Consider the following 20,350-nt stretch of genomic DNA (forward strand, 5'->3'; position numbering starts at 1 on the left):
ACAAACAGTTTCTGAAGACAAGCAGACTAAGGACATGGATTACTGGAACCATGTCCTGTGGTCTGATGAGAGCAAGATAAACTTATTTGGTTCAGATGGTGTCAAGCGTGTGTGGCGGCAACCAGGTGAGGAGTACAAAGACAAGTGTGTCTTGCCTACAGTCAAGCATGGTGTTGGGAGTGTCATGGTCTGGGGCTGCATGAGTGCTGCCGGCACTGGGGAGCTACAGTTCATTGAGGGAACCATGAATGCCAACATGTACTGTGGCGTACTGTAGCAGAGCATGATCCCCTCCCTTCGGAGACTGGGCCGCAAGGCAAGATGACCACTTACACAAGCTGTACACTCACTACTTTACATTGTTGCAAAGTGTCATTTCTTCAGTGTTGTCACATGAAAAGATATAATCAAATATTTACAAAAATGTGAGGGGTGTACTCACTTTTGTGAGATACTGTATGTATTTCTGCAAATTTGGTTCATTTTGTAGATTTGAATTATGAATTAACATAATATTGCATGGTATTGTGATACTACTTGGTATCGTGATACTTCAGCTAGTATGGTATCGTGACAACCCTACAACATTGTTTCCCACAGAATTTCAAAAAGAAAAAGAAGTAAAAAATGACTATAGTGTCTTTTATATAAAAATGTTTTTGAAAATATAAAAGCTCAGACAAACTACAGATACAAGCACTGATATTTTCATCTAATTAGTCAATAAATTAAAACATAAATAGGACTTTTTTCAGTGAAGGTCCTTTTGCTACACCTGGCTTACAATCTCTTGGTCTTCTTCTTCATACCAGTTCACTGGTGTTCTGTCTGCAGTCCTTTTGGGGATCTGGAACAGAACAAACAAAAAGAAATTTGCAAACTGCTGAGAAAGTGAGAGAGAGAGAGAGAGAGAGAACCATGATCCTGTATTGTGTTTCACCACTGAAACACTGAGGGAATGCCTTCACACAGAGTGACTATGTGGCCAATATTGTCTCCGATTCACTGAAATGTTATTCCTTTTTTGGTTTCTTATTTTATTGTTACGTTATTTACACTTATCGGCCACTTTAACAGGAACACCTGTTCCCCTGCTCATTCATGCAATTATCCAATCAGTCGATCAAGTGGCAACAGTGGATAAAATAATGCAGATACATGATTTTACATAGTTTTTTGAGGAACTTGCTGATCTCATGATGCTCACATACAACAGTCTCTACAGATTACACAGAATCTATAGAAAGAAAAAAAACATCCAGGCAGTGGCAGTTCTGCCTTGTTGATGAGAGAGGTCAGAGGAGAATGGCCAGACTGGTTTGAACTGACAGGAAACCTTTGGTAGCTCAAATAACCATTCTTTACAACCATGTTGAACACCATGGTGAAAAGCTTTTCAGAATGCAAAACACGTCAAACTTTGAGATAAATGGGCTATAACAGCAGATTTCATCAGGTTCAGGCAAGAACAGGAATCTGAGGCTACAGAGCCCACACTGAACCTGAGCAGCGAAGAGTGAAAACACTTCCTGATTCTCACCTGTGTCTCATTACCAGTAGTCTACTTATTTGTCTCTTTGTGCTTACAGTGATTCCCGTAACCGGTGAGAGAGAGAAGACACACACACAGCATGAACTTGACTGAGTGAAAGGACAGACCAGTTTCCGTTGTGTTTTGATTTTGGTGAGTTTATTTAAAGCACACATTGGCGCAGAGTTAAAATTCCGCCTGTCGCCCAAGTCTTCCTCTACACTCTCCCACACCGGGGTTCTACAGTGGTTTAGAAGATTAATTTGTGTCAAAATAACACTTTGCTTCAGATCAATTCAGGAGAATCAAATCAATTATGGCTCGTTTACTACTTTTTGAGCTAAACGGTCAAAAGGAACACTGTGGCAGGTTATAAATACTGAAAAGTAAGTTAAATGAGTAAAATCATCATTCTTTTTTATTTGGACATATTATGTGCTGCACATTACCCCAACAGCTGTCTTTAGAACACTCAACCATCTAGATCATTAGTAATGGCTGAAATGTGATAGTGGAATACAGCAACTATGTGTGCCAAGCGGCATCAGAGTTCCCACATCCTGTCCCCTAAATAAACTCTGAAAACAGAGGGTTTGCATCAAAGGCTTTTCCTGAAGACTGAAGCACACAAACTTAGACTCAATGAAACCTTAAATCTGCAGTGCAGTGCAGAATCTGAAAACAACCAAATCATGTGTAATTTTAACTAAGAGGCAATTTTCTTAGGTTGGCTGCTACAAAATTATGAATCAGATGTCAACGTAGGTATTTTTAAAATTTTTAAAAAACAAAGCATTTCCTTTTAGAGCTGGAAGTAATCTTACTTGGGTATGTGCAACAAATCTTTGGTTTACAATTGTTTTCCTTGGTACTAAATAATCTTGCAGAAATCATACTGGATTTTTAACACGCGAGTTTTTCTTCAGACGTGGCTTCACAGACAGGCCCAGACAGTGCCAAAATCCCTTGATGTGCATTTTCAGTAAATTCCTTCCACCTCCAACAGATAGAAACATGATAAGCTGAGCTTGAGGAAGCTGAGCTTGAGGAATTCTGTTTCATGACCCTCTCAGCTATGAGAGAAGATGAGGGATGTTTGTATGTGGCACTTAATTAATGAATCCATTAATTAATTGACAAAACTATAAATGTCTTAAAGTCGAGCGGAGATGGAAGCATGATTGTTTAACTGTGTCCTTTCAGAATTTTAAAGGTTGTCTGCTTAAGTTTCAGAACGCAACAAAGTCAGCTAGGTCTAGGTAATTCTCTGATTTAATCACTACATACTGTCCTAGACCTAAGATTTTACTCACCATGATAAATTCAATAATTAATCCGAGTTGCCAATTCCATGGGGAATCCTCGGCTAAACTTTGTGAGAGATTTTTAATGTTTTTTGCTGATAAAGTAATTACCATTCGTTCTTCCTTCACTTCACAGTTCTCAGACCTGTCCCCGAATTCGCTGGCTATATTGGTTTCCTTTTATCAATTTCAACATGTTTCTCTAAAGGAACCGTGTAATCTTTTTGGTCCCCTGAGATTGAGAGATGGTCTCATGAATGAGCTTCGTAACCATTTACCCTTAATTTCTTCCCAGATGGTTCAGAATGTAACCCTGTTGACCAGGGCAAAGAAATTTGATCGTGTCACCCTAATTTTAGCATCGCTCCATTGGCTCCCGGTCCGTAATAGGATCCAGTTTAAGATTCTGATGTTTGTTTTTAAAACTCTTAATGATCAAGCTCCTTCCTATCTCAAAGATCTTCTTACACCACATTCATCTAACAGACTACTAAGATCTTCTGATAGGTTTCTTCTGTATGTCCCTCGATCCCGGTTAAAAACAAAGGGGGATAGAGCTTTTTCAGTTGCTGCCCCTCGTTTATGAAATCAGTTGCCACTGGACATCCGCCTTGCACCTTCTATTACCACTTTTAAAAAGCTTAAAACATATCTCTTCTCCCAGGCATTTTAATCTCATTTTTTTTTTTTTTACTATTGTCTGTCTTTATTTGGTTTTATTCTGTTTTCTATTTTACTTTTTTCTGTTCAGCACTTTGGTCAGCTTTGCTGTGTTAAATGTGCTTTATAAATAAAATTTAATTACTTACTTACTATAATCAAGTAAACCTTTAATAAAGCAATGGATAATTGATGAACATATCAACCAATAAATATGAAATCTAGATAAACTAATGCAAATGTGTATTTTTTTTTCTCCAAAACTCAGATGAACAAAGTGAATAGAGAACCACTTAACACTGTATTTGTGCTTGTGGCTTTTGACAAACATAACATCTAGATTAACGTGCAATGTCTGCTTTCTGTTCTGTAAATTTGATGTATATTAGCTTGCTAGATACATAGTTAATGCACGCTAACACTAGCTTGCTTGATTATACAATCGGATCATAGTTAGATGTGGCAAAAAAATAATGATAGCTACCTAGGTCTTGAAAACAAACAGATTACGATGAAGTTACAGCAGACAGCAACAGCCGTCCAGGAAAATGGGTATGGAAGAATCAGTAAAGTGTTTTGCTGCTTCCCTTAATAAGAGACATTCTTGTAATATGCTTGCAGATGATTACCACATTGGGTTACTTAATCACCACTACTCAGTGTGATGCCAATCAAGAGAACCCTAAACCACTGAGAGATTCTGTACCACTGTGTGAAATGACTCACATCAGGTTCAATACCACCTCATGGCAAAGTGGTTTAAAAATAAACAAGTAAAAAAAAACAGTAAATTATGCAAAGAACAAAAATAAATGTAAGTATTATGTTTAACATGTAATTATTTATGAAAATCAAATCTTCAGCTTTATTTTTATTACATGATTCATTTGCTATTGTTGTCAATTGAGTTAATTTAAATTCACTCATTTTTCATTTTCATATTAGAATTTAACTATTTAACCACTGACTTAAACATTTTCATTATTAATTTATTTCTTTTATTATTTATATTTATTTGTGTTGTATTAGGTTTTTGAATTGTTAGGTCTTTAGTATGTAAACCACATTGGTCAACATGTGTTGTTTTTAAATGTGCTATATAAATAGATGTGTTGTTGTTGTTGTAATTGATTAGTCAAGAAATAATAATATAGCTGCTTCCTTCAAAAAGAGGCGCAATTGTTGTTGTCCTTAGAGTGTCTAAGTTATTCTCTCTACCCATCAACCATAAGTATCAGAATGAGATATTTTACCTGATCATAGAAGTCATGCTGATGAGAGAATGGCAACTCATGTAAGGGCCGGTTCCGAATGTGCACAGCACCCTGTCTGTCTAGAGACTGTGGCCGCAGATGGCAGCGCTGATGCCATGACTTCAGCTCGTCAGAAACCACCTGTCGTGGGAGAGCTCTGCTTGGGTGCTGGGGGTATTCTTTGAATGATGGGGCCCGCGATAGCTTCAGGTGGTGAGGGATCAGTCTGCCCCCTTGCTGGTATAGTGGCATCTCTTCGTGCCAGTATGAGTAGTGACCATTGGTGCAAGGAGAAGGCTGGCGCCTGATACGTGTTCTACTCAAGTCCATATCATGACCTCTTCCCTCATCTATATATCCTCTGTAGAGCCTGGGGGAAAGCTGGGCTGAGGAGTTTTTGTGGTAGCTGTGAGTTACATAGGACAATGAGATGTGATTAGAGCAGTTGTGTCTGTGCTGTGCATGGCATAGCTGCTCTGGCTCAGCCAAAAGCACTTGGCATGGTGAGCTGGTGTAGGAAGGTGCCAACAACTGCTCAGAGTTCCTGTCCTCTAAACTGGAGTGGTGTAGTGGGTTTCCCTTAGCCAACGTAATAGGGGAGTGCTCCGGTGTCATCGAAATAACATCAGTCAGTCGTCTTCTGGGACCGTGCGACCGGCCTCTGTCTCGCTCTGCATTATTTGGTGGTTCACTACTGGGAACTCTGTCAAAGTGCAGAGAGTTGCATCCATTAATATGAAAATCATCAAAATCAGGAAGTCAAGGAAATAAAGAAATATGTGAGGGTGCTTTTACACATGCAGCTAAATGCGTTTGATTCGAAACTTGGTGCATACAGCAATTGCACTGGAATGTGAACCAATATTGTTACAAACTGATACATGACTGGCTGAAAAGCATTTTTTCACACAAGTAATTTTTGAAGCCATTTCTGACCTGAGGGACAGTACTCTCCGAAGATGCATCTCTGGAGTAGAGGGGGTACTGTGGGACTGTGAGTGTCTCAGGATTGTATGTTTGGGTATCTGCACCTGTAGGTCTACCTCTTTTAAACATGTTTCCAATGGGGGCAATGTAGATGTAACAGCAGGACTGCAAGTTAAACAATTACAGTGATTATGTGATATAAAATATTTTCAGCCACTTTTCCACTGTAGGGCCAAATAGTTAACCGCTACAATAGTTTGGAGTGGAATGCTTACAAATGTCAGTTCAACAGAACCATTCTGGTATGATAGCTTAATACATTAAGGTCACTGTTCTGATGACCCATCTATTGTTTTTTACTTCCTCATCATTGCATGTTGAATTTGTGAGACAGTGTAGTTGTGCAGTATAGTAAATACTTGCACTAATTGTGCTAAACATTCCACAACACTTTCCTGTCTTATTTACATATTTACATTTCTTATTTACTGCACCAGTAAATGACAGCATAAAATGGCTATGATAGTCATTCAGCCCTACAGTGTAAAAGAGGATTCATTTCTTACCACCTCTATAATTTGTTTAAGAGGCTATTTAAGTGGAGGTGTAAAAAAATTACTAGGTGTTTTATAATGATCAAAAAGCACCTGAGAGTCTTATTCAATTGCTGAGGGCAGGGTCTGAAAATTCAGTTTATAAACAAAAGTTGCAGGCTCCCATTAACAAATCTCTTATGTTGACATACCTGGAGCTAGTGCTACTGGAGTGAGACGACTTCTGTTTCTGGTAAGGCTGATCAAGGCTAGACTCCTTCCAAGGGGAATTCTGGATGGGGGCAGGATCATACTCTAGCAAAGGGCTGTGACAACGGTGCAAATGCTTGACAGGTGGCTGATGGGGGCTGGGGCTTGGCTCAGGGGGATGAAGCAGGGGATCAGATGAATTTAGAGAAAGATGTTTTAGAGAATGAAACTCTGTAATAGAGGGGGGCTCAGAGGAAGCCTGGGATGAATGGCTCATCAGCTCTTCTGAAACACGGACAAGAAAGAAGATACTGTCAATAAAAATTAAATGTGTCTCAGCCACCCATAGAAAATCGAATAATATATATTACCTGAATGAAATGTTCTATTTGTTTTATCATTATTATTTAAAAAAACTAAAAGTTTTTGGAATTCAGCTTGGTAGTGGACTTTTGCATCCTACTGTATATAGCATAAGGGCAGCATAAGCTTTACATATTTGTTCGTACACTTACCAGGGATGTAACCAAATACACATATATTACTCAACTTGAGCAGAAAATGCGTCCTAAATGAATATGAATACAGATACAAACAATATTTTTCAGAATGATTGCCAGCTTTAGGGATTGGGATTCCACAAAACAAAAAAGTCAAGTTTCTTTCATGTAGAGCATTAAAGAACAGTTTGTCAACGCTCAGAGGAAGGACTGCCGAGTTTCAGCAAATTTCCCATCCCCACTACAACTCAAAAACCACACAAAAGGATTGAAACTAATGTTTGGGCATAGGAAAAGGCTGACACATTTTTTTCTTTTTCTCAGGGGGTAATACGTTGACAATAGTGCGCATTTCTGATTTGCAGTATATATCTTGCCTTTATATGTGCAACCTGACAACCCTGTTTGCAGAAATTAAAAAGAGCAAATTCTTAACATCACACTAATGGGAGATACACTATTTGGTTTTAGCCAAATCGAAACGTCGGGGTTACGCATGTAACCCTGTTCCCTGAAAAGGGAACGAGATGTTGCATTTAGCATAACAGTATGGGAACGCCTTGTGAGCGTGACCGGTATCTGAAGCTTGTGTAAAATCATGCCTCTACTTATAGGCCTGCCATGATCAGGTGACGTGGCAATTAAGCACGTCGCATGATATATTATATATATATATATATATATATATATATATATATATATATATATATATATATATATATATATATATATATATATATATATATATATATATATATATGGGACCTGTGAACCACGCCGCCAGCCTCTATTATCTGAAGCGAAGACGCAATTCACAGGCCTGCCCTGGTATGACAGTGCTATGCAACGTCTTGTTCCCTTCTCAGGGAACAGGGTTACATGCGTAACCCCGACATTCCCTTTCAAAGGGAACTTCCACGTTGCATTTAGCATAACAGTATGGGAACGGGAATACCCACTCCGTCATACCGAGGGTACGGCCTGTTCAAAAACACCCAAGCCCGAGGGTCACTGCAAGACACTCGGGCCCGGGTTGGAATGGATATCCAGGCTGTAATAACGAATGACTGTGTGTGGCGTAGACCACCCTGCAGCCGCACACACATCCTGCAAGGATACCCCTTTGGACAAAGCCTTCGAGGAGGCAACCGCCCTAGTAGAATGAGCTCTTATGCCCAGAGGCGTGGCGAGACCGCGTGTCGTAAGCCCTAGAGATTGCTTCCACTATCCAGGTAGAGATGCGCTGCTTTGACACAGCATCATTTTTCCTAACGCTGCCAAAGCAGACCAGCAGCTACTCCGACTTACGCCACTGGCCAAGGCAGGAAAGGGCAACAGAGAGAGCTTGTAGACCTCCCACTCACTTGAGAGATGTCATGCCAGTAAAAGAGCTAACTTTAGAGTCAGAAGCTTCTCAGAGGCTGACTCTAAGGGCTCAAATGGGGCCCCTGACAGACCTTCCAAGACCACAGCAAGGTCCCAGGAAGGTATGCATGGCCTGCAGATGGGCCTCAGCCGTCTGACACCACGCATGAACCTCGAAGTTAGAGGATGTTGCCTCGCAGAGGCTCCATCAACAGGGGCATGGCTGGCCGAAACGGCGGCCACGTAACCCTGATTGTAGAAGGAGCCACCCTGCTGAGAAACGTTCTTGTAAGAACTCCAGGACTGTAGCTATTGCGCAGTTCACTGGGTCTAGCTGACTTTCCTCACACCACAAGACAAAAAGCCGCCACTTGAGCGCGTACAATTTACTTGTGGATGGTGCTCTAGTGTTTAACATGGTCTCTACCACCTCAGTTGTGCGACCAGAATCTATGAGCTGGTGCCCCTCAGGGGCCAGCCCAGTTTCCATAGTTCTGGCTGAGGGTGATAAATCAGCCCTCCGGCTTTTTGAGACAGTAGATCCACCCTAAGGGCTCAAATGGGGCACCCGACAGACCTTTCAGGACCACAGAAGGTCCCAGGAAGGTATGCGCGGCCTGCAGATGGGCCTCAGCCGTCTGACACCATGCATGAACCTCGAAGTTAGAGGATGTTGCCCCACAGAGGCTCCATCAACGGGGGCATGGCTGGCCGAAACGGCGGCCAAGTAACCCTGATTGTAGAAGGAGCCCAGCCCGCTGAGAAACGTTCTTGTAAGAACTCCAGGACTGTAGCTATTGCGCAGTTCACTGGGTCTAGCTGACATTCCTCACACCACAAGACGAAGCTGCCACTTGAGTGCATATAATTTCCTTGTGGATGGGATCCACTCTAGGGGCTCGAATGGGGCACCCAACAGACCTTCCAGGACGACAGAAGGTCCCATGAACCTGAGACGGCTGGCTGCCTCGGCAGCGGCTGGCCCAGATCCGCGAGGCTCTGAAACCCGACTCGCTTCGGCTTCCGTTTTTTTTTCGAGAAGAGCACGAGTCGCGAGCCGAGCTGCTTAACGTAGGCGTTACCATGCACAGCCTCTCGAGGCTGCCATAGCATACTACACCGCTAACACTTCACCCAGAAAGTGTGCACTTTTCCCCGTGATGAAACGGGAGCAAGCCGTAACACACTTCTTGAATTCTTTCTCACTCATTACTTACCTCTCTTTTCCTCTAAAAAAGAGATAGAAAAGTTCAGAGATTTTGAGAAAATATCGAGTAGAAATGAAGCGTTTTTGTCCCACAAACAACAGACATGCAGTCTCGCTGAAGATAATAAGGCTGGCGGTGTGGTTCACAGGTGCCATATATATATCATGCGACGTGCTTAATTGCCACATCACCTGCTCATGGCAGGCCTATAAGTAGAGGCATGATTTTACACAAGCTTCAGATACCGGTCACGCGCACAAGGCGTTCCCATACTGTTATGCTAAATGCAACGTCGAAGTTCCCTTTGAAAGGGAAACACTGCTTTACTGAGCTCTAAGCTAAAAAAATATTCTCTTCACACAAAACAACTGTTTTCATATATTGATCTACTGCTCTATATAGCCCACGCAGACTTGACAGAGTTGTGCACAGGGCAGAACATCTCTGATGGGTCTTTAAAACTAATTATTTAATTACTTTAAAAAACAAGCAAAAGTTGCATGTTCATTGCATGTGTTTGATGTTCTTAAATAATCATTCTTAATCATTATCAAAAGTTTTTCAGAAATTTATATGGAGAATTGTAATAGAATGCCCAGCATTTCTCAGCATTCCTAGCATTAAAAGTTCCCCAGCACTGTAGTAGATCGGGTCTTCTGTAAACTCTACTGATCTTTCTTGAACGTAACAAACACAAAAACTTCAAGTAGGGTAAATACATTAAATATAATTAAATACATGGCTTTTGTTGTCAACAATAGCCTAAATAACAGTTTATTGATCAGAGAAAGACTGCTTTGAAACCTATTGTAGTGTGCTTACTCATTCACATTAGATTGAAGATAGAAAGTTTGCCAGAAATTTCCACAGGTCATCTGGTTGAGGAGTTGAATGAAGTTATGTTTTGCATATTTATGTCCTGCAAATGCTATTTGTTAAAATTTGTGAAAGAAAAATTTTAATTAACTTTGTTTTCCTGGGTATAGTAGAAGGGTTAACTTTTAAAAAAAGTAACTTCTGGTATAAACCATGCACACTTCTAGTTTAAATACAAATACGGATACAGATAATGGCACTGTCTTACACCGCTAACATTTACCTTCATCCAACACTGCAGAATCTGACAATGAACTGTTATCCGAAGTGCCATGATCTGGAAACACAAGCAATGACATTGGCATTAAATGTGATGTATTGCAGATTGGAGATCAGAGACACAAGAGACCAGTACCAGTGAGCATTAAGGAGAGGAAGCCAGATATACTAGGCCCACTGACAGAAAGGGTCCTCACGTTTTTGTGTGATTATACTAGATTGTGGTGAGGAGCGGCCGTGTTCAAGATGTAGTTGGAATACGGAATCTTGGAGCTCCTTAAGTTTCTGCTCCTCACGCTTGCACTGCTGCATTCTGCTTTTCTTTACTGCCTTGCTCAGGTGCTCCTCACGGCACAGCCTATGAGCTGCTGCGTAGATCTGTTGCTGCAAGGCCAGCTTAGCTTCCACTGAGCATAGCTCTGAGTCCTGAAGGATGATTAGTAGAGTTAAATTCATTTAAATTAAATAAAGCTAATTTCATTAATTATTACCATAAACCATGTTTCTCCCAGAAAAAAATACAAGGTTTCACTGTACAATATGGCTTTACCCCTAAAAGAATATACATTTAATTCTTTTAATGCAGGTCTTAGTTTTTATTAAGATAAAATACACAAGTTATCTTATTTTTATTAAGATATGGCCTTTGGTTTCATTTTGTACCTCGTGTCTGTGCAGAATGCTTTGTTCATCCAACTTAAAAGCAGCCCCAATGCGTTTGCGAATCTGTGGAGGTTTCTCTCCAGGCAACAGAGGGTAGTCGGAGCACAAATGTCCAGTGAGCTCCTGTATGAAGTGGAAAAGCTATTAATTTATTATAAATAGTGAGTAAATTAAAAGAGCTCCAAACAGGACACATTTCAGGGCATGCTGACACTTGTAATTTCATACTTTATGTAATTTCATACTTCACACCCACAGGAGCATAGCTGAAATGTAACCGAAACTTTTTCAGAGGTATTTAAACTAACGAGTTATTGGAAATGTGGCTTTAACGGTGGATCCTTCTTATCCTGTATGAATCATTTCAACCAGTCCAGTCAAGTCCGGACAAGTTTGTGTTCTCAACCACTTTAAGCTTGCACAATGTGCTAATATGAAGATTTTCTTTTTCATCCTGCTTCCTAAGGTAATCCTACTGTCCCTCCTAAGATCAGCTCTGTTCGAGGCATACAGAGTAATGCTTGTGTTGATATCTCTTTAACCGAGGAAGTAACATTCACATGGCTAGCTTGGGTGAACCACATCAATGGTGTGTCTGTTCAAGTACAAACAATAGACACACAGTCACTAGAGAATGACTTCAGTCCTTATTGTGACAGAGGGCTGAGGTGTCATCAGAGACAAGCCCATGCAGGTGCAAAGGTATTCTTACAAGAAGCAAAGTTTACTGAGTGGTCAGGAAGTGACTGTAACTGTGACTGTGTAAGGAAAGTATTTCTCATTGTTGAATAAAAAATCTGCACTACCTCCAAATAAAATATGATACAGTCATAAAATCTAGAAAAATTTAATTTTTTATATAATGTTATCTAAATATATTTGCAGATCAGTTAATAACGATCTTGAAGTTTAAGGAGACATTTTGCATTTTTAAATGTAAAAATGTAAGTTTAAATTAAACTCGGAATAAAATACAGTATAAAATTATTCTATCAGTTTTAGATGACCACTTTTGTTTGGTCATTCACACAAATCCAAGGTAAATAGAGATTTTAGTTGGCTTGTTTTGATCACAAACTAGACCATGTCTGTTTGAAGCATGTGCATGTGTGTATTTTGAACATTACTCACAGCCTCTCTAATACAGAGTTTCTTCAGCTCCAGAATGCACAGCTCAAGCCTGTCCTGTAATGACTGCCGTTTTAGCTTTACAGCCCGAGTGTGTGTACTCACATCCTTGGTTACAATAATAGGACTGTCCAGTCCTACAACATAAACAGAAATAGTCCAATGTCAGGTCAAATTTAACGTAACTATACAATATAATTTCTTTCTCAACCATCCACAATTTTCTCTTTACTTGACTAGGCTCTGAAACCTTGTTACAGTATGGTAGCATGTAGTAAGACAATGCAAAGTCAAATACTTTCCTAATGGTAGATTTGTTTCTTAAATTTTCTATAATATAGTGTCTGTGTTACCCTAATAGGCACAGACATTTTACACATTTGATCACAAACTACACTCAGTACACTTAGCAATACTCAGCAGTGTGTGTGTGTGTGTGTGTGTGTGTATACACACGCACACTCTGTAGAGCAAAGATGCCTTCAAAATAATGAAATTAAATGTTTCTACATTTTTTTTAAAAAACCATAAAGAGCAGTAAACAGTAGAGTAAACATTCTCCCAAAAGGTTTGAGAATCATCAAGGTGTGTTTTGGCAAAATTCAGTCGAGCCTTAATGTTCCTCTGGGTTAGTAGTGGTTTTCACATTGCCATTTTTACAGTGACCTTTATTGATGTAAGAGAGGCCTGTAGGTCCTTTGATGTTGTCCTTGGCTCTTTTGTAACTTGCTGGATGAGTTGTCGCTGTGATCTTGGAGGAATTTTGGAAGGTCGGACACTTCTGGGAAGGTTCACTACTGTGCTGGATTTTTCCATTTGGAGATAATGCCTCTCATTGTGGTTCTTTGGAGTCCCAGAGCCTTTGAAATAGCTTTATAACCCTTCCCAGACTGATGTATTTCAATCACCTTCTTCCTCATCATTTCTGGAATTTCTTTTAATTTTGACAGTGTTACAGGGTAAGAACTTTTAACCAACTTCATTGTAACAATATAATCAATGTTATTCACGTCACCTGTCAGGAGTTTTAATGTTATGGCTGATCAGTATATAATTAGTATGATTTTTTTTTTTTCAGTTTGAAGCTTGTCCTCTAACAACACCTTGTCAAGAATCATTAAACCATGGTAACTGGGAGTAAGGATTATGAACAGTTATTACAAAATTATGCAAGCAATTACTTGTGGAAAATAATGGGTGTGCCTACCAGAATGCAGAATAATCCCACTGTCTGTGTCACTGATCTCCTCTTTGGCCTCCATGTCTGCAAGACTGGTACTCTTCAAGTCTAAACACTGATTTCAATGTAAAAAAAAATAATAATTTTATATAATATATATATATATATATATATATATATATATATATATATATATATAATTAGTACAGAATTATTTTTTAATGCATGGTCACAAAGAATTAAATTTGTAGCTGTTGCCTAAGTGAGTGTAGTCCTGTGGAACCACTTAAGCCTTCAATCATGACAGGGAGCTCCTGACCCTGAGCCACAGGGGTCAAAGCAGATTCCATGGAACTAAAGCCCCTTTTCCACTGCACGTTACGGCTCGACTCGACTCGCTTTACTTTTCTGAGCTTGCTTTACCTCTGCAGTTTAGTGCGGCCTGAACGTGGGCGCCATCTTCCACTTGTCTTCATGCAGGAATAATGTTGTATTATCGAAGCCCTGTACAAATACACAGTCCAAATGCCTTTCCTGTTCACTGAACATGGACCCTATAAAGGATGTAAAATAACGGCGTTCTAGAACCTACGTAGTGCTTGATGTGACTAAGTTAGATTCAGCCGTGACAGGAGTGACTTCAATAAACACCTGTTTGGAAATCGGTAACAAGTGAGATGTAAAAATCTAAGACAGAAACCTCTGTTGTAATTTTATCTGTAATGAGATAAACGATACATAATTTTCAATTAACAGAACATTACCATACGCAAAGTATGTATTAAATGACAAATTTATTCAGGCAAAATACAGAACCGCTCGTTGAGGAGAATTCCCTACTCTCTCAGTGCGTGGCTCACATTTATTATCGGCTCAGCCCACTTGGAACCTCAACCGAGGCGGTACTAAAAAAAACGTACCAGGTACTATCCACAGTGGAAAGCCGCCAAAAAGCGAGCAGAGTTGAGTCGAGTCGAGTCATACTGTGCAGTGTAAAAGTGCCAAAAGTCAGGCAAAAAATGGCTTAGTGGGGCTGCTTGAAATCTGTCTATCTATGCCTGGCAGTCATACTTTCTCAGTAGCTTAGACCATGATTTAACCAAAAGGGTATTCAAGTTTCTGTTCTTTTTCTATTTGACCACTGAGCTGAGTGACTTCTTGGTATATAACATTTATATACCATTATACCGAAAGATGCACAAGAGAATGTAAGACTTTGATTAACTAACGGTATGTCGCACTGAAAAAGTCAACAAAAATGAGAAGTTGCTGGAAAGGACTTTTTTTATTTATCTATTCTGTTATGGTTACTTTCTGGGTCTTTTAAATCCAAGGAACCAATGGTGTCACAGACATCTTTGTACAGAAACTTGATCAAAGTGCCTCACCATGAACATGATGCTGCATTTCTCATTTAGATTTCAAAGACCTGGCACATTTTTTTTAATTCTTCTTCTGAGACCCAAAAAATTTAATTGCTACTACTTCCAGAGCTTTCAAGCTACACGCACCAAACACGGCACAGACCTTCAGCCTGTTCTGACTCGAGTTGCTAAGACTTTTCTAAGTGATCAGAATTACAGAATTCTTGTTATGAAAGCTCAAAATGGCCAAAATTCCCATTAACTTGCATACAAAATTTCTGACTGTTATAACTACTTGAGCTTTCAAACTACTTCCACCAAACTCAGCACAGTCCTTCAGGCTAATCAGATTGGTAATGTCTATTTTTCCAAACTGATCGGACTCCTGGTATTCTCACTGCGGACGATGAAAAATCCCAAAAACTCCCATTCACTTACATTGAAGGAACGTTCAGAGCCTGGCTCCAACTGTCAAAACTCGCACACGGCCTGAAGCCCCTCCTCTCTCATTCTCACTCTGTCAATGTACCTGTAACAGAGACTATCACTTCATCTCTCTCTCGTGCTCTCTCTCTCTCTGTTGCTACAAATATTGGTACCCTATCTGTCCAACTATCCAACTCTAGATGTATTGGCTGCACATTAACTTCAGATTTCAGACTGATAACTATTTTAAAGTTTCAGACTTGCTTTCTCAAGCCAACATGAAAGTTTGTTGTGATGAACTTTACCTATCTAGTTATAAAATATCAACTTTCTCATTCCACCACAGTCACATGCAGCTACACATAAACACAGAGTGGCACAGATGTACCAGCATTTGGACTATAGACCTGTGGAAATGTCTGCTTAGCTTCCTGCCTATGGGACAATGTGTACCAGTCAGTGTTAAAATGACAGTGCCTTGAGTAAGCAGTTATATCCACAGCTGGGAGAATGATTAACAAGTAAGTGCTCTTTATCAGTGATACATCACTACGCATATTACAGAAGTTACTATTGTGAAATCGTTTCTTCCTGTGACTGTCTTAAATGTTGAACAGATTCTTAGGTTATACATTTTTAAAAATCTGTTTAATGAACTAAACTGAATGTATAGGTGAATTAAAAAATGCTAGTACTTTTAATGGGTGTGTATGTGTAGCAGAAGTTCATTGTAGTTTACAAAACTTGAGAACCTAAATATTACAGTCCTGTCATAGATATTATAAAAGCAACTAACTGGTACTTACATGTCCAAGTATCGTAAGTGAAAGAAGAACCAAAAAACATCACCAATTCACTTCCATAGCTGAAGTTATGGAAATAAGAGCAGGTCTCTCCACTCAATCCTCTGCAGGTATGACTCACATTGACTCCGTGAGCTGGGTTGCCAGCTCTGCATGACAAATTCAGCCCAAAGGCTATTTAAAGCAGCTAAAAAAACAGCCTAATATTTAATAGGACACCAATGGAGAGGCAGCATTAAAACATGCGAGTTTCTTCATCAGTTCTTTCAGAAAATACACAAATTGGATAGTGCCACTCACTGCATACATTAATTAATACTGGCTAACCTACATAGCTTTTGTCGAGAACAGTATCAAGAGGAGCTCACTGAAAAGGCTAACTCCATGTAAACAACCTAATTTTATGTAAAACAACCAACTCCATCCAGATGACAAAAAATATCAGGGAACCTCTGACAAAAGTTTAAAAGTAGCTCAATTCCTAGGTGAAGGCATGAACCTGGCAACATTTCCCTTGAGCCTTGATTAGGGAGTGTTGCGTACATACCTGTGTGAACAGTGGCACACATGCATGCCTAAAGCAAACTGGTAATGACGCTGTTCGTTTTAGTTCTGTTTTTTTCTGATGCACAGGTATGACAGGCGAAGGCTGTCATCTGTGAGAAGATACAAAGATTTTGCAACAACACATGCCAGGCTTAGTCTACAGTATACTAGGCCTATTATAATTATGTTGGCTTGACAAAGCCAACGTACTGTTCTGCTCTATAAGCTTATTACTGGTTTTCATTAGTGTTCTTTATTCTTCTTCTTCCGCTTCTTCTTTTTCTTCTTCTGCTTTTGAGTCTATGGCAGCCCATAGAACCATTTGTGGGAAAGTTATGAAATTTGGCACACAGATAGAGGACAGTCACAACATTAACCACAGCAATTTTGGAGTCTCTATCTCAAACCCTCTAGCGCCACCAATAGCTCAAATTTGCACTCACGTTTATGCTAATAACTTTTGAACCGTAAGAGCTAGAAACTAATTTTTTTTCCTCCCCAGATTCCTTGGCTCATGCAGAGTCCTGCAGATCCCATGGTTTTAATTTCCACCGACTAGATTTCCCACCATTTTTGATTTTCTGAAAAACCTACTATTTCACACTCCTCCTAGACTGTTCATCCAATTTTCACAAAATTTGAAAGATTTCTGATAGACCAAACCGTTCTTGAACAACAAATGAATCCAAAGGCGAGCACTCCAAAATGGACTTGAGGTTATATCTCTGAACCGCTTTAGTGTATTCATACCAAACTTAGTTTATGCCATAGCCATCATGACTTGAGGGTACCTGTACAGTTTCACAACCTAGTGGTCATGAGACATGAAAAAAGCACCTTTTTGTTAATAACTTCAGAATGGGTCATCTTAAAATCATGAATCATGAAACTGTTCTCTAAAGATTCAGAGGGGCATGCCAAGTCATTTGTTATTACATTTTCATGTCAGTCAGTTTGCGTGTCATTGTTTTGGAACAGAACCACCTTGTGGTCAAAAATTATGCCATTTCAAAAATACTAATTGCTTTTGATTACGTTTGCCCATTGTCATGTGACTGGTCTTCCTAGATTCCTTGGCTCAGGCCAAGTACATATCAATTAGGCCATGGTCAGCCAAACTTGCTGTCTGCCATTTTGAATTTAGTAAAAAAAAAATCTTTTTTGAACTCCTCCTAGACCGTTCATCTAATTTTCACCAAAAGTGAAATAGATCATCTTTGGACCATGCCGACAAAAAATTATGGAACTCAAGTTGATTGGTCAAACCGTTCTCAAATGACGCACAAATGAATTTGAAAGCGAGCATGCCAAAATGGACGTGATGCTATATCTCTGTAATGCTTTTGTGTATTCAGACCAAACTTAGTATATGTCATAGGCATCATGACATGAGGGTACCTGCACAGTTTCTGAACATTGCCACCTAGTGTTCATGAAATATGAAAAAAAAACACATTTTTGCTTAGAAATTTTTTTTGTTGGTTTGTCATAAAATTATGACCATGCTTGCTTATCTCCTTACTTCACCTCTGTAGTGCTTAGCCCCGTAACTGCTGCTTGCAGCTATATTTAGGGGCCAAGCACCAAAGGTGTATAGGCACCTATTGTTTTCATTAGTGTTATTCTTCTTATTCCGCTCGAGTCTATGGCAGCCCACAGAAGTCATGAAATTTGGCAAACAGATAGAGGACAGTCTCATCCTTAACCAGAGCAATTTTGGTGTCTCTATCTCAAATCCTCTAGCACCACCAACAGCTCAAAATTGCACTCATTTTTATGATAATAACCTTTGAACTGTAAGGGCTAGAAACAAAAAAAATTTTCCAGACTTTTTGCAAAAAAAAGAGTGCCTAACAACAAATCTAGCAACTTTTTGGATAAACCTTAGCAACTTTCCAAATGTCGCCAGTGCTGTCCTACAAGCACAAGGCATTGCTTTCCCACTGCACTTAAGTCTGGTTTATACTCGACGTGTCCGCAATAGCGCGAGGGAGTGTGCACTTCAGGCCTCATTTCACGTGGCAGTGTGCACGGCATTTTTCATAACTTGCCATGCGACGAAGCATCCGAAAATGAATGACTTCGAGGTGACTCTTGCCAAAAGGTACTATTGTACAGGCATCTCTATGATCCATCAATGCAGGACCACAGAGATAGCCAAATGGCACAAAATTCATGGAAAGGTTTTGAAAAAATAGTGATTTTGATTTGCTTTGTACAGTGTCTCACAAAAGTGAGTACACCCCTCACATTTTTGTAAATATTTGATTATATCTTTTCATGTGACAACACTGAAGAAATGACACTTTGCTACAATGTAAAGTAGTGCGTGTACAGCTTGTGTAACAGTGTAAATTTGCTGTCCCCTCAAAATAACTCAACACAGCCATTAATGTCTAAACCGCTGGCAACAAAAGTGAGTACACCCCTAAGTGAAAATGTCCAAATTGGACCCAAAGTGTCAATACTGTGTGTGGCCACCATTATTTTCCAGCACTGCCTTAACCGTCTTGTGCATGGAGTTCACCAGAGCTTCACAGGTTGCCACTGGAGTCCTCTTCCACTCCTCCATGACGTTATCACGGAGCTGGTGGATGTTAGAGACCTTGTGCTCCTCCACCTTCCGTTTGAGGATGCCCCACAGATGCTCAATAGGGTTTAGTCCATCACCTTCACCCTCAGCTTCTTTAGCAAGGCAGTGGTCGTCTTGGAGGTGTGTTTGGGGTTGTTATCATGCTGGAATACTGCATACTGATCATGCTCTGCTTCAGTATGTCACAATACATGTTGGCATTCATGGTTCCCTCAATGAACTGTAGCTCCCCAGTGCCGGCAGCACTCATGCAGCCCCAGACCATGACACTCCTACCACCATGCTTGACTGTAGGCAAGACACACTTGTCTTTGTACTCCTCACCCGGTTGCCGCCACACACGCTTGACACCATCTGAACCAAATAAGTTTATCTTGGTCTCATTAGATCACAGGACATGGTTCCAGTAATCCATGTCCTTAGTCTGCTTGTCTTCAGCAAACTGTTTGTGGGCTTTCTTGTACATCATCTTTAGAAGAGGCTTCCTTCTGGGACGACAGCCATGCAGACCAATTTGATGCAGTGTGCGGCATATGGTCTGAGCACTGACAGGCTGACCCCCCACCCCTTCGACCTCTGCAGCAATGCTGGCAGCACTCATACGTCTATTTCCCAAACACAACCTCTGGATATAACGCTGAGCACGTGCACTCAACTTCTTTGGTTGACCATGGCGAGGCCTGTTCTGAGTGGAACCTGTCCTGTTAAACCGCTGTATGGTCTTGGCCACCGTGCTGCAGCTCAGTGTCAGGGTCTTGGCAATCTTCTTATAGCCTAGGCCATCTTTATGTAGAGCAACAATTCTTTTTTTCAGATCCTCAGAGAGTTCTTTGCCGTGAGGTGCCATGTTGAACTTCAAGTGACCAGTATGAGGGAGTGTGAGAACGATGACACCAAATTTAACACACCCACTCCCCATTCACACCTGAGACCTTGTAACACTAACAAGTCACATGACACCGGGGAGGGAAAATGACTAATTGGGTCCAATTTGGACATTTTCACTTAGGGGTGTACTCACTTTTGTTGCCAGCGGTTTAGACATTAATGGCTGTGTGTTG

The 20,350-nt window shown here is 40.2% G+C and overlaps 1 protein-coding gene across 4 annotated transcripts in view; it reads right to left on the reverse strand.

Moving 5' to 3' along the window:
* Nucleotides 1-362: 362 nt before the first annotated feature.
* Nucleotides 363-20,350, reverse strand: part of inavab (innate immunity activator b) — a 29,926-nt gene continuing 9,938 nt past the window's right edge. For 2 of the 4 annotated variants that reach the window (XM_053653565.1, XM_053653567.1), the window contains exons 2-10: nucleotides 13,585-13,672; nucleotides 12,381-12,514; nucleotides 11,250-11,372; nucleotides 10,784-11,012; nucleotides 10,591-10,644; nucleotides 6,421-6,703; nucleotides 5,685-5,840; nucleotides 4,749-5,451; nucleotides 363-847 (exon numbers count right to left, since the gene is read on the reverse strand). In XM_053653565.1, coding sequence (XP_053509540.1) covers nucleotides 770-847; nucleotides 4,749-5,451; nucleotides 5,685-5,840; nucleotides 6,421-6,703; nucleotides 10,591-10,644; nucleotides 10,784-11,012; nucleotides 11,250-11,372; nucleotides 12,381-12,514; nucleotides 13,585-13,672 — 1,848 coding nt within the window. In that variant the 3' untranslated portion in view covers nucleotides 363-769. Of the gene's footprint in view, nucleotides 848-4,748; nucleotides 5,452-5,684; nucleotides 5,841-6,420; nucleotides 6,704-10,590; nucleotides 10,645-10,783; nucleotides 11,013-11,249; nucleotides 11,373-12,380; nucleotides 12,515-13,584; nucleotides 13,673-15,359; nucleotides 15,451-16,153; nucleotides 19,044-20,350 lie in introns of those variants that run through there. The other 2 variants (XM_053653568.1, XM_053653566.1) reach the window with 2 other exon arrangements.

This window comes from Ictalurus furcatus, chromosome 21 (assembly GCF_023375685.1).
Source record: "Ictalurus furcatus strain D&B chromosome 21, Billie_1.0, whole genome shotgun sequence".
Lineage (NCBI taxonomy): Eukaryota > Metazoa > Chordata > Actinopteri > Siluriformes > Ictaluridae > Ictalurus > Ictalurus furcatus.